At 36.0% G+C, this 14,265-nt stretch overlaps 1 protein-coding gene across 2 annotated transcripts in view; it reads left to right on the forward strand.

Annotated features, from left to right (window-relative positions):
- Fyb (FYN binding protein) overlaps nt 1-13,987 on the forward strand; it is an 85,686-nt gene extending 71,699 nt beyond the window's left edge. For both annotated transcript variants that reach the window (XM_013018641.1, XM_013018642.1), the window contains 6 exons: nt 110-176; nt 5,209-5,308; nt 6,140-6,302; nt 10,182-10,215; nt 11,981-12,012; nt 12,805-13,987. In XM_013018641.1, coding sequence (XP_012874095.1) covers nt 110-176; nt 5,209-5,308; nt 6,140-6,302; nt 10,182-10,215; nt 11,981-12,012; nt 12,805-12,827 — 419 coding nt within the window. In that variant the 3' untranslated portion in view covers nt 12,828-13,987. The remainder of the gene's footprint in view (nt 1-109; nt 177-5,208; nt 5,309-6,139; nt 6,303-10,181; nt 10,216-11,980; nt 12,013-12,804) is intronic.
- Nucleotides 13,988-14,265: the final 278 nt, after the last annotated feature.

Below are 14,265 nucleotides of genomic sequence, written 5' to 3' on the forward strand. Positions count from 1 at the left end.
AGCTGAGGGACATCGCCCAGGCCCAGAGTTCAGGCCCCATGACCAACAAAAAATAAAAATAAAATTAAATTGACTGTATCTCAAGCTTTGATATTTTATCTTATGCTAGACATTGGAGAAGAAGTTTATGATGACGTGGATGCCTCTGATTTTCCTCCTCCACCAGCAGAGATATGGTAATTAAAATGCTTTCATTACAATGAAGTATTAACAATGAGATTATACAGGAAATTGCAACCAACATAACAACCTTATGGGACACTTGTCTATGTATGCAACCATTTTGTTCTGTCTTCCTTCAAATACTATTTTTTTTTGACTTCCTTTTATTCCAGAGGCTTTTGTTGCTGCTGCTGTTGTTGTTGACCTTACTGTTGGAATTTAGGGCATTGTGCTTACTCAGCCAATACTTTCCCACCATGCCTTCCCAGTCTTCCATTCTTTATTTGGATAGGGTCTCATGTTTCTGCCTGGCCAGTGGTCTTCCTATTTATAACTCCTGCATACCTTAGTTGATAGATACATACCGCCACTCCCAGCTTAAGATGAAATCTTTGTTTACTTGTTTGTTTGTTTTACCTGGGCTTACCTGGAACTACTATCCTGATCTTTACCTCCTGTTAGCAGGCATGAACGACCTCACTTGGCCAAGTGTGACTCTTTGTGAACCCAGCTCTAACTTTTCTGCTACATGTATGAGCCAATTGTCCTAGATCTCCTCTCTACCACAACCCTTCTTCCTGTTCTCCTCAGTCCCCTTCCCTTGGTTTTCTAGTACTGATCCTTGTCCCCTGAGTAACCCCTGCTAGGGATTCACTATTGTCTGCATTCATTTGTTTACTCACTCATTGGCAAACTATATGTGATAATCTGGTCACAAAAGATCTCAGTGAATCATCTCCCCTTTTTATTCTTATCCTTTTCCTCAAGCAATTTCTGTCTTCAGTATACTTCTTTTATATCTCAGCCCTCATCTTCCTGTTCAAAGCACCTCAATCTCTACTACATTGGTTTTCTTTGTGAAAGAAGAAAGGATTTGGAGTTTGTTTTCATGGTTTTTGTTGTTGTTGTTTTTAATGCTGATATGGGAGCTTGAACTCAGGACCTAGACACTGTCCCTTAGCTTTTCCACTGAAAGCTGGCACTCTACCACTTGAGCCACAGCTCCATCTCCACCTTTTTGTGGTTTTAAGGAATTTACAGTGTAATTTTTCTCACAAAAATATCAGATTCTCATCAATTTCATTCAAATTTTCTAAGTTGACAGTAACTTTCTTCAGCTGACCTGACATTTCAACTTAATTCTCGCTTAGAATTTGTTAACATTGGTTAATAAAACAGTATTGAAAAGTCTTTCAGGTGGAACATAATATCGTAGGATGTTTTCTCATATTCCAATAAATACATGAGGTGGTTGCTATATACTGTGTATAAAAGTAGGAACACTCCTGTAACTTGAAAAAAGAAAAGAATAAAAAATTATGGTGTATTTAACTATTATAGGACAAACTATTATAGGACACAAAGGGACACAGGCAGTAGACCCTTCTGAGCTATACTTCAAGAATGCAGGAGAGGGTTAGGGAGTGGGGTGGGGTGATGAAGGGAAATAAGGTATGCCTGAGAGAACTCCAAGTATTTATTTTTACCAGCATTGTTAAACAAATTTTACTGAGCTATCCACACAGTTTCACCAGGAAAGAACCTGAGGACAAACTCCACAGTCATTCATATATGAAGGTCAATTTCTACAGACAAAACAAGAAAATTGGAAAGAGATTCCCGTCCCCCGCCCCCATTTCAGGTCTTCAAGAGAGAAAAATAGACTGTTCAGTAACACCTTCCCATTTTAATATTCCTCACCATCAGGAAGCTGTTCTTATCTCTGATAGTTTCTGATGCCTTTTTCTGATTTACATTATTGTAGAAATACTACCACATCCTCTAAACCAGCTCTACCAGAATCCCATCACTCACAGGATCTTTTCTCCTAGCAAAACAAATTCCAACTGATTGAACTGGATCTGATAGAAACCATTTGTTTATTATCAGTGTATTCTATCACTTTCAATAAGTTATTTTCACATATAGCTTGTGGAGTATTTTTAACATTTATATATCATCTGCTAGTCCGAAAGAGCTAATCTGAGTTAGCAAATTGCCCAAGTCCCAGAACCCTCTAGGGCAGGAGGTCCTGAGAGCAGAATCAGAACCTGGGAAAAGGCAATGTGCTAATTCTTTTCACAGTGAGAAAAGTGAATAGTGAGGATCAAAAATGTCATATTGAACATGTTAAATAAACCACAAATAAAGCTTCATCTTAGATAATCTTCTTAAAAATCACTATGTAACTTGTATCCTATTCACAAGTGTTTTAGTTTGTTTATTCTAATTTGTTTGTTTGTTAAAACCCCTTCTCCATGGATTCACAGCCTTTCTCTGACATCCATCCCTAACCCTAGGGAATAGATATCAACTCTAGTTATAAATTAGTGACAATAGAGAAATTTTAATTTTGTGTGTGTGTGTGCCAGTACTGAGGCTTGAACTCAAGACCTGGATACTGTCCCTCAGCTTTTTTGCCTAAAACTGGGGTTCTACCACTTGAGTTATAGCTAGATTTTCAGGCTCTTTGTAGTTAATTGAATATAGAGTATCTTGGATATTTCTTCCTGGATTGGTTTCAAACTTTGATCCTCAGATCTCATCCTCAAGAGGAACTAGGATTATAAGCATATGCCGCCAGTGCCCAGCTTGGAAAGATTCTTAAATATGTATGTATGCACTGAAAATGTTCAATCTAGAATTTAAAATCAACTAATTGTAATTAAACTAGAATTTCTAGGAACTAGGCAAGGGCATTATATTTGAAAAAGCTCTTTCTCAGCTGACCCTTGGGGAAACAGGCTGCAGAAGTACTAACTTGGCTTGTTCATTTCTGTTGCGATCATTTATAGTCCATTTGACATGGTGAGATACAGTCAGTGTCTAGCTTGAGGCATCATTTTTCAAATATTAAACCCATTGAGTAAAGCACTTAGAATATATTTTTCTTGGGATGAAATTAATCAAGATGCATTGTACTTAGAAACTGGTTTGTTGAATGGCAACCTCTTTGTACAACTATTTAAAGGTAATAAAAATATAATTTTAAAAAAGAATGTAGCTTTCTCATACACACATTCAAGTGGACAATTTAATAAAGCAATTAAGATAAGATCGAGCATTAGCTATATTCTTGAAGAAATATCCCTTATGCAATATTTAAGATCTTAATTTTACCTAAGTTTTTTTGTTTGTTTGTTAAACTCTGGGCTGTCCCTCAGCTCTTCAACTCAAGGCCAGCGCTCTACCACATGAGCCACAGCACCACTTCTGGTTTTCTGGTGGTTTATTGGAGATAAGAGTCTCATGGACTTGGGCTGGGAAGGTGGCTCAGTGATAGAGCGCTTGCCTTGCATGCTCAAGGCCCTGGGTTCGATTCCTCAGCACCACATAAGCAAAAAGAAAAAAGCCGGAAGTGACGCTGTGGCTCAAGTGGTAGAGCACTAGCCTTGAGCTGAAGAGCTTAGGGACAGCGCTCAGGCCCAGAGTTCAGGCCCCACAACCGGACCAAAAAAAAAAAGATTAGAGGTGTGAGCCATCAGTGCCCCGCTCCTAAGTTGTTGGTTTTTTTAATTAACCAACAATTCTTTCTTCCTACTCTTGACTCCATTTAGTTTATTTACTTGCTTAGTTGTCTATCTATTTATTCTGTTTCTAGGAGCCAAACCCAATGCTCTATACAAATGAGACAAGCACTCTACCATCAAGCTACAATCTTTACCTTGCTGGATCCACTTTAAAAAGCTATGAAAATATTAACCACCAATATGGTTTAGAAGCCTTAAAATCCATTTTTTAATTTATTTTTATTTGTATTGTACATTGATATAGAGAGGGGTTACAGTTACATAAATCAGGTAATATGTACCATTCTATTTGAACTATGTCTCCCAGCATTTTCTTTTTTTCCTTCTAATATTCTTTTTTTAATATATATATATATTATTAGTAAAGATACTGTATAAAGGGGTTACAGTTACATGAGTAAGGTAATGAGTACATTTCTAACCGAGCATTGTTACCCCTCCTTTGTTTTTCCCCTACCATCTCTTCCCTCCCCACCTCCCCAGCTTCTCCCTCCCCCGACTCCCACCCCCAAAGCTGTAAAGTTCGTTTTCAACATAGTGTCTTGTGCATCTCATTGTTACAATGGATCAACCTGTATCCTTATTTTAACATTTTGTTATTTCCTTCCCCTCCCCAAATTAGAAAAATGTATATACAAGATGCAGGACACTGGAATCAAATACAGTGAAAATAGGGGTTATACCATGGGGGAAGAACATACAAAAGAAACAAAAAATCACACAGTATGTTATAAGTACATTAAAAACAACAGCAACAAAGATAAAACCTCTTGTGTCCCTATCTTGGGGTTCATTTTGCTTAGCATCATTTTATATGGTCACATACACATAGCTTTTGACCTTTTCTAGACATATACTAGTTATTGCAAATAAGAGAAACCATGGGACCTGTGTTTCTTTGGACCTGGCTTACTTCACATACTATGATTTTTTCCAAGTCTTTCCATTACCTAACAAATGGGGCAGTGTCATTCTTTCTGATGGAGGCATAGAATTCCATACATATATCTATCACATTTTCTTGATCCATTCATCTACTGAGGGGCATCTGCTTAGTTCCATATCTTAGCTATAGTAAATAATACTGCAATAAACATAGTTGTGCTGGTAGCTTCAGCATGGCCTTGTTTGTGATCATTTGGGTAAAGGCCCAAAAGTTCTCCCTGCATTTTTTCTGGCATTAGCCAATTCATTTTGGATTTACTCCTTTAGGAAAGTTTGAATATATAGGAAAGTATAGGTTAAATCACAAAACCACTGGTACACAATTGTGTACTGCACAGATATTTTGTAGGATTCATTAAGAGAATCTCTCACTTCCATTGTGACTCATAATTAGTAGTATCTTTCAAATCATTTCCATATTATGAAGGGTCATTATTTATTATAATGACTGGTACTGGGTTTCTAAGAATAATTAAAATAATGTTGAGCAAGAACTGAATATTTAGTTAAATCTCTATAATCTATTATTTTTTCAACAAAATTTTGTTTATGTTTTTATGTGCTACCCAAGTCAAGCAATCAACACTGGAAAGCCCAAGACTGAAGAAAAGGACCTTAAGAAGCTAAAAAAGCAGGAAAAGGAAGAAAAAGACCTCCGGAAAAAATTTAAGGTATATCATATTCAATTTTTGTTTTTTGTTTTTGTTTTTGTTTGTGGGTTGTAGAACTTGAACTTAGGGCCTACTTGCTGTTCCTGAGCTCTTTTGCAAGGCTAGCATAGTCTACCACTTTCAACTATAGCTTTACTTCCAATTTTCTAATGGTTAATTGGAGAGAAAATTGGAGAGAAAGAGTCTCACAGACGTTCCTGCCCAGGCTATATTTGAACCTTGATCCTCAGATCTCAGCCTCCTTAGTAGCTAGAATTACAGGTGTGAGGCACTAGTACCCAGCATATTCAATGTTATATAGAAATTAAAGCACTAATAAAAGAATTCAATTAACTTTATCAAAATACATGTTACAATTATCTATCACAGTTCCTCTATTTCCCACAAAATTTACTTTAGATTTTAATTTATTGATGGAAATTATGTAAACTGTCATATGTGATATATATACCATTGCAATAATCTAAATATAGATGTCTTGGAACTTTGACAAAATGATAATCTAAAAATATTTTTACTATTTTTATTAGCTTTAAGTAATTGTACAAGGGCGTTGCCATTCAACCAGGCTGACTGTGAATATAATACTATCATGATCAATTTCACCTCTTTCATCATTTTCCCCCATCCCTCTCAACCCCATTTGATATTCAAAGTTGGTAAGGTTAAGATAAACTACTTCCCCTGATTTTTTCCAATTTTCTTCAATGTTCTCATATTATCTTTTGAAAACACTGAACTATTTATTTAGTAAAGATCTTAATAAATTTGTCAGTAAATGAGTTACTATAATAGTACACATCAATCATTTTAATGTATTTGTTTTTCCAGTATGATGGTGAAATTAGAGTTCTATATTCAGCCAAAGTTGTACCCTCCATAACTTCTAAAAAGTGGGGAGCGAAGGATCTACAGATAAAACCTGGGGAATCTCTTGAAGTTATACAAAGCACAGATGATATAAAAGTTCTCTGCAGGAATGAAGAAGGGAAATGTAAGTTACTCTTCATGCTCTATATTCATGGCATCCCAGAATTTACTATCTAAACAAACTTTAGTCATCACCTTGTTTTGCTGATTTTGCTCTGTGGTTTATTATAGGAAATATTTTTTTTTGGGGGGGGGTCCAGTCATGGGTCCTGAACTCTGGGCCTGGGCGCTGTCCCTCAGCTCTTTAGCTCAAGGCTAGTGCTCTACCACTTGAGCCACAGTGTCACTTCCGGCTTTTTTCTTTTTGCTTATGTGGTGCTGAGGAATCGAATCCAGGCCTCATGCATGCAAGGCAAGCTCTCTACCACTGAGCCACCTTCCCAGCCCCAGGAAATATTTTTAATGAGATTTTTGTTCTACTGAGGTCAGTAGATTTTATGTCTTTTCATTTACCAACTACTAGTTATACAATGGGTGTCAAATGCAAATATTCATAAAATATTATTTTATAATCCACCAACATCTGAAAATCCTAGTGTGTGTATTGAAATTGAAGTTAGCAAGTTTGTCTTGGAATGGGTAAATCATGAGCTCTGGTGAGGAGGTGGCCTTTGTGACCAGTACTTCTTCCTTCACTTGTTTATGTGTACACATAAGAACCAGTCTGTCCAAGCAATGAGTGGTACTTGCTCTGCCCTGATTTTGAAAATCTTATGACATATGTCACATCTAGAACTTATAGTTTACTTACCTTGCATGACCATTTGTTTTCATTTCCTCTTTGGATGTTCTTGATGCAACATACTGTTCTAAATAAACACAAGATAATCCCTGTCCCCTTCAGCTTTCTCAGCTATGAGTATTGACGAATTGAAATTGCCTTGTTGAATTTTAAAAGGAAGCTCTTTTAAAACTGAGGAATGAGTAATTTAAAATTATGTTCTCCTATATTTGAAATTAGATAACCAACACGGTTGCCATATAAACATGAGCTCTGAATTTAATTTTAATGGAAGGAAGGTGACTCAGGGACAGAAACTAAAATGGCTTCAAGAATAATGCACAGTGACTCCAGCATGGGGGAAAAATTAATACAAAGTTAAGATAGAGGAGGTGTGGTTTGGCTTTTCAAAGAAAACATGGAATGTGGGTACAGAAGAAAAAAGCCAGGAGCAGTGTATATTAAGATTTGAGACTCAGATCTGGTGGTGATGGCTAAGGCCCATAATCCTAGCTACTTAGGAGGCTGAGATCCCTGCGGATAAGGTTCAAAGCCAGCCCAAGCAGGAAAGTCTATGAAAAACCTAAGGGACAATGCCCAGGCCCTGATTTCATGCCCTAGTCCCACCACAGAAGAGAAAGAGAAAAAAAAGAGAAGGAGTGAGAGAGGGGGAGGCTTGGAGGGAAGAGGAGGGGACAGGGAAGGAAGAAGGGAAGGAAGCAGGAGGAGAGGGACAGAGGGGAGGAGTAGGGAGGGAAGCGAAGCTCAACTAGTCATATGCGGTGATACATGTCATTAATTCCAGCACTCAGCAATTTGAGTCAGGGTAGCCTAGTAACGCAAGCCTGACCTAAACAATGTGAGCCTGTCTCAATGAAAGTTAAAACATTTCTTTTCTTTTTTTTTTTTTTTTGTCAGTCATAGGGCCTAAACTCTGGGCCTCGGCACTGTCCCTCAGCTCTTCAGCTCAAGGCTAGGACTCTACCCCTTGAGCCATAGCGCCACTTCCGGCTTTTTCTGTTTATGTGGTGCTGAGGAGTCGAACCCAGGGCCTCATGCATGCAAGGCAAGCACTCTACCACTGAGTCACCTTCCCAGCCCCAGTTAAAACATTTCTAAAGTCACTCATATTAAACACCAAAAGCTAAAGACTATAGAGAGAATATTTTAATAAACCCCAAATCATAATTTATATTAAATATTATATACCACATGTTGTTTCTTTCTATTGTGTTAGTATTTTCTCTTCAAATTAATACCTGGGTAAATATATATGATGTGATTTTGTTTTTTTAAGTATATATCATTTATTTTTTTATTGTGAAAATACTGTACAGAAGGGTTACAATTACATGGGCAAGGTAATGAGTACATTTCTTATCAAGCATTGTTGCCTCCTCCTTTGTTTCCCCTTCCCATCCCTTTCCATCCCCTCACCCCTCCACCTCCCCACCCCCTACCCCACCTCCACCCCCACCCCCACCAAAGTTGTAAAGTTCATTTTTCGACATAACGTCTTGTACATCTCATTGTTGCAATGGGTCCACCTGTATCCCTATTTAAACAATGTGCTTTTTCCCTTCCCTTCTACGAAGTATACCAACATCAAATACAGTGAAAACAAGGGTTATACCGTGGGGGAGGAACATACAAAGCAACAAAGAAATCATCTTATAAATATGATTTTATGGTTTTTAAGCTTAATGAAATCAAATTGAGTAACTTTATTTTGTCTCTGAACACAAATGAAATAATGAGGAAGTTACACATCATTATTTTTTATTTAATATAAAAAAGCTGAAAATATTAGAATAAAGTTAATTTATGACTTTCCCAAGATATTGTGCTTTCTTGGCCACTTTATATTCACAATATCCTTCTAAAAGGTGAGTCACTCATTAGTCCTGAGTTGCATCTGCACTGTGGTAAGCAAACACTGTGGGAAAATTTTTAGCTGACACATGGGGGGGGGGGCGGTGTTACTTTCCTAACTCGCTGTCCCTACTGCATATTTCAAGACATTTGTTTCAGGTCACTGTGTTCTCCTCTCTGAATTGGAAGCTTCTAAATAATAATTTTATATGTGAGACTTTCTAGTGTGTCCATAGTCACAATATTATAGGGCTAACTAAACATAGCACACATACTTCATGATACAGAGCCATGGTAATTTTGGTTTTGGGGGCTTGAAATCCCCTATAATGAATGTACATGAGACACACAAGAAAAATGAATCATAGTCTTATTGCAAAAAAGTAAAATAAAAACAAACATTATTTCTAGGAACTATAATGGGGAGATTTTAAATAAGCATGGTAAGTCACTTGTTTGACATTGCCATGAATCATGTCTTTAATAGAATGAAGTTTTTGAAGCTTTTAAAGCTATTAAACAGAAAAAATGTTATCTTTAAAGCCAGTATTCCTTCAAAAACACTATGTAATGTAAACTAATGAGCCCTAAATTATCACATAATCAGGGAACTGAAATACAGTAGCACAGTACCATCCCACATTCCCATCTCCTTGATCTTTTTTCTTCATATTCTTCTTAATTTTATTATTTCTTAAACAATACTCATAATCACTGAAATCTATGTATCAGAGAAACAAAAAGAGCAAAAGCATCATCAAAAAAGAAATCATTGGGGCTGGGAAGGTAGCTCATGAGGCTGGGAAGGTGGCTCAGTGGTAGAGTGCTTGCCTCCCATGCCTGAGGCCCTGGGTTCTATTCCTCAGCACCACATAAACAGAAAAAGCTGGAAGTGGCGCTGTGGCTCAAGTGGTAGAGCACTCGCCTTAGCTGAAGAGCTGACGGACAGCATCCAGGCCCAGAGTTCAAGCCCCACAATGGAAAAAAACAAAAATCATCAACAAAAGTTCCTTAAATTGTTGAATAGGGAAGATAGAGGGAGCAATGCATTAGGTGTTAGAGAACCCTAAAAATATATTTTTAATAATTAGTTCATGAAATCAAGGTAAATAAACTGTACATTATGAATTAGAACATAGGTCAAATAAAGGATTATTTTAGTGCCCTTAATAATAATCCCTGACATTTTAGTATAAGTAACTTTTAGAAAGTAAATTATCTAAAAGCCTAGAAATTTTTTAAACTTTAATTTTTAAAAGTGGTGGTTACATTTTATTTGGAACATTAACTGAAATAATGATTTTCAAACCTACATCTGTAAATAAAACTTATTTGTATTTTTCTTTATAGATGGTTTTGTCCTTCGGAGTCATCTGGTAGACAAGTAAGCCTCTTTCCTCCTATTACTATTCTGGTTAAAAGAATCTTGTGGTTGTCTTTCTGAAAATTTTCTAATAGAATCAAATAATGCAAACTACTACATCATCATAACTATATTAAAACCATGTTACATTAGTATGGTATTATTGATTATACAGTTGAGATTTGCATAAAATGCCACTCTGGATTAAGCAAGGAGTTCTTCTCGCTCATGATTATATAGATTATCATTTTGTATACTCAGCAAACACTGAAGGCATTCTGGTCAAAGCCACACCTTATCACTAATGTTTTGCATTTTATTTAATGTTTAATCGAGTGATGGAAATGAATTAATTACAGTCCAAATAATGCCTATACAGTAGAAACTAATATCACCCACCAACAGTTTATAGCTTAGCTCCTGGCTAAGGTTATTCCTATCTATATACCATGTATAGTAGACTATTATGTTGTCTTTATTGGAAGCATGACAGAAAAAAAAAAAAAGAAGATAGCAGTCAATGATTCCTCTATTCTTATGAAGAAGTCATTGTCACAGTCTGTCACAGTCTGGTACTGGTGTGTCAATGCAGCCCTCCAAAACACTTTAAGATTTTACTCCAAGAAGCCTAATCTATCAATACAAAAGTTTATGGAATTTATCATAATACAACAAAGATTCATGTATCATTTATCTTTAAGCAGCCTGATGCCATCAGAAAATGGCAAGTCAGTATTAAGAGCTCTATCAGAAAACTAGTCAGCACTCAATAAAGAAAAGAAAAGAATCGCACTTTATTTCCCCTTGGAGCATTAATCACAAGGATAGGCATTGTTCTGTGGAAGGTACAGATTGCATGGAAAGAATGTGCAGCAATGAGGACAACCTCTTCTTTGCTGATTATTACAGATTGATTAAGAAAAAAATATAGACAATACATTGTCTAAGTCATTATTGGTTCACCACCTATTTGAATGAATGTCTAAACATGTATGAAAGGAATGACAGGAAAATCTGTCCCATTTGCATTTGCGTCAAACTTATATTAGCCAAATCCTCCCCCCAGTCTCAAAGAAAGGATTCAACAGAAGACATAGGGAACTCACAGCATCTGCCACAGTTGGCAGACATTTGAAGGGCCTGATGCTGCTCTGTGAGAAAGCACAGAGATCAGACAGACACCAAGAGTGAGTCTGGCCTAAGCGAAGAAGCCACCTCACAGTTCTGAAATTCGGAAGTGTGTCTTTAATTCATATGGTGTTAAGAGTCTCCAGGATAACTCTATCTTGGCTACTTGTTCTACAACTAACATTTACAGACTCTAAAATTGGTATTTGCAAGGGATAGTTAGAAATGTGAAAATATAAATGTAATGTATTATATTTCCTTCATTATGAATGCAAGTAAAAGCATAGATCTAATATCAATAGATATAAAATTCATGATAGATTTTTGCACCTGACTATTCATTTGGTAGCTCATTACAGTTTTCTTAGTGAGCACAGCTGTGTGTTATGCCCAAAGTAAGGTCTAAGGAGGAGTGAGGCAGTCTATGCTCTTTAAGCATGTTTCAGTTATTCTTAGAAAAAACGAAACAGGATTAGACAAAACCAATGAAAGAAGAGGTTGAAATGAGTATGAAATTTCTTTCCACTTATAAATGCATCTGTACAATTTCTTTCTTTAGAAGTCTACATTCTATAATAATAATTGTCCTTTCCGTTTAACATGACTTTAATATTGGGAAGGCATCTTTTAACATCGAAATTATTTTCCATCTTTACAGTGATGGAGAGATCTATGATGACATTGCTGATGGTAAGTCAGCCAGCACAGAGAGCAGTAGCAGTGAGTTGATTGTTTATACAAACACTGATAATAGCTTGTTTGACTAATTGGAGCCATCCCATCTGATAAGAATTTCAGTCACTTAAACATGTTAGGAAAAGCAAATGACCTAGTATCATAAGGGAAAAAAATATTTTCACACAGAGATGAAAATTAAGGGGAAAAACCTTGCATTATTTTATTTAAACAGTGTACAACTGTTTGGTGAAATTTTATGCTGGATACTGGGGCTTGAATACTAGGCCAGGGTACCCTCCCTTGGCATTTTCATTCAATGTTGGCACTCTCCACTTGAGACACACCTCTACTCTGGCTCTCTTAAATGATTACTTGGAGATCAGAATCTCATGCCCATACTGGATTCAAACCATGATCCTCAGATCTCAAGCTCCTGAGTAACTAGGATTATAGGCATGAGCCACCAATGCCCTTCTATTTGCTAATCACTTTATCCTTTAATCTATTAAATGTAGGATACTTGCTAATATTTAATCAGTCTTATTTAGCATGACTAGCAAAATATGATTTGTGACAGATAAAATAATCTTAGATTTCTTATTCCGATGAAGAATAAAGCTGTCCAGAAAAGTTATTAGAATTGAATACCAGACAATGAAACTTAAATACATAGACTTTCATCTAGCTTCTTTTTCAAAAAGTACACCAGAGTATATATTGCTTGCAGTTCTAATCAGTTAGGACGGTGAGAAACATGTGCATTTCATACAGCTGTATACTTGAATCTGTGCCTTTTTCTTCCAGGTTGCATCTATGACAATGACTAGCCCTCAGCTCTGTTCACTCCGCTGTCTTCATCAGGTGCCAACACAAAGTCTGGTTTTAATTGATATATGTTTCTGGTATTATGGGAAACATATCCACAAATGATGTATTGCCATTTGCTGTGAAATTCTGCTTACCTTTATAAGGCTTTGAATTTTTTTAAATCTTAGAAAATGACATCTTCTTTATCAGTATCTCAAAAGATTATATTAATGGCAGGTAAGAATTATTTCAGTTTGGCGATGATTATAAAGACACCCCCTTATAAAACTGTTTGTTAGACCATCTCTCTTACAAACCTTCCAAAGTAAAAGAAAAAAAGAGGGGAAAATGTACCGTCAAAACCATATGAAAAAAAATCAGGAAGGAAATTTTAAAAACATTCTTCGAGAAGAAAAAAAACCTATCATTTAATCTTAAAATATCTATTCAAATTATCCGTCTCCTCTCCTGCTGGTGGGTTAATTTTTTTTACAACTTCTAGCAGTAAATTTATTGCATATAGTTTGTCCCTAGGCATTCGTTGTGAAAATGTTAATTATTTCATAAGAATGTTATCCATGCTGTGTGTACATCTAAGATTAAGTATAGAAAAGTGTTATTTTTGTGGATCCATGTGCTAACATCTAATTGTGTGCTCTGTTTAAACACTCCTTATTGTAATTAGAATTGACATAAATGAGGAACTCCCTATATCTATGAAGAAGTGAAGAATGAAACTTGGAAATGCTCTAGCTTTTTTTTATAGCACTTCTTTTTTATGAAAACTCTTAAATATTGTTGCTTGGTTTTCAGTTACTTCTACAGAGGTTAAAATGTGGTTTAACCTCTTTACTAGTAAGCTGGTCAGCAAAAGGAACATGCATTGATAGATCCATGTGTTTGAGCTAGGCTACCCTTTCAATACCAACTCATCCTCAAAGCAGACACCATATAGGAGACATTAGGTTTCAAGTGCTTAGAACACTTAACACCATAACATAAAACACAAAACTCTAAGAATATATAATATGGATGAATTTTCACAACTTCTAAGATATGAAATTAATGAATTTGAAACTGCTTTTCTCTATTATTAAACTAGGATGTAACATTAAATATGTTATTGATCCTATGTCCTCATCTATAAATTACAGGATTAAACTAAGGGTTTCTCAACATTTTTCACTTCTACTTATGTCATGCTTTTATCATTCTCCCCCAACTCTGGATCTGTGTTTCAGAAGCTTCTATCTTTATAGTATATTGGTTAAATGATGATTAATACATTCTCTGGGTTTTAATATTACAAAGACCCATTAGAGTTTCTAAAAGATGACTCAACTAAATTTTTTTTTCTAATGGAAAATTCTTTCTGGGTATCTGTGGCTCATATCTGTAATCCTAGCTACTCAGAAGGCTGAGATCTGTGGATCATGGTTCAGAGCCAGCCAGGGCAGG

Source organism: Dipodomys ordii, unplaced genomic scaffold (assembly GCF_000151885.1).
Source record: "Dipodomys ordii isolate 6190 unplaced genomic scaffold, Dord_2.0 Scaffold41, whole genome shotgun sequence".
Lineage (NCBI taxonomy): Eukaryota > Metazoa > Chordata > Mammalia > Rodentia > Heteromyidae > Dipodomys > Dipodomys ordii.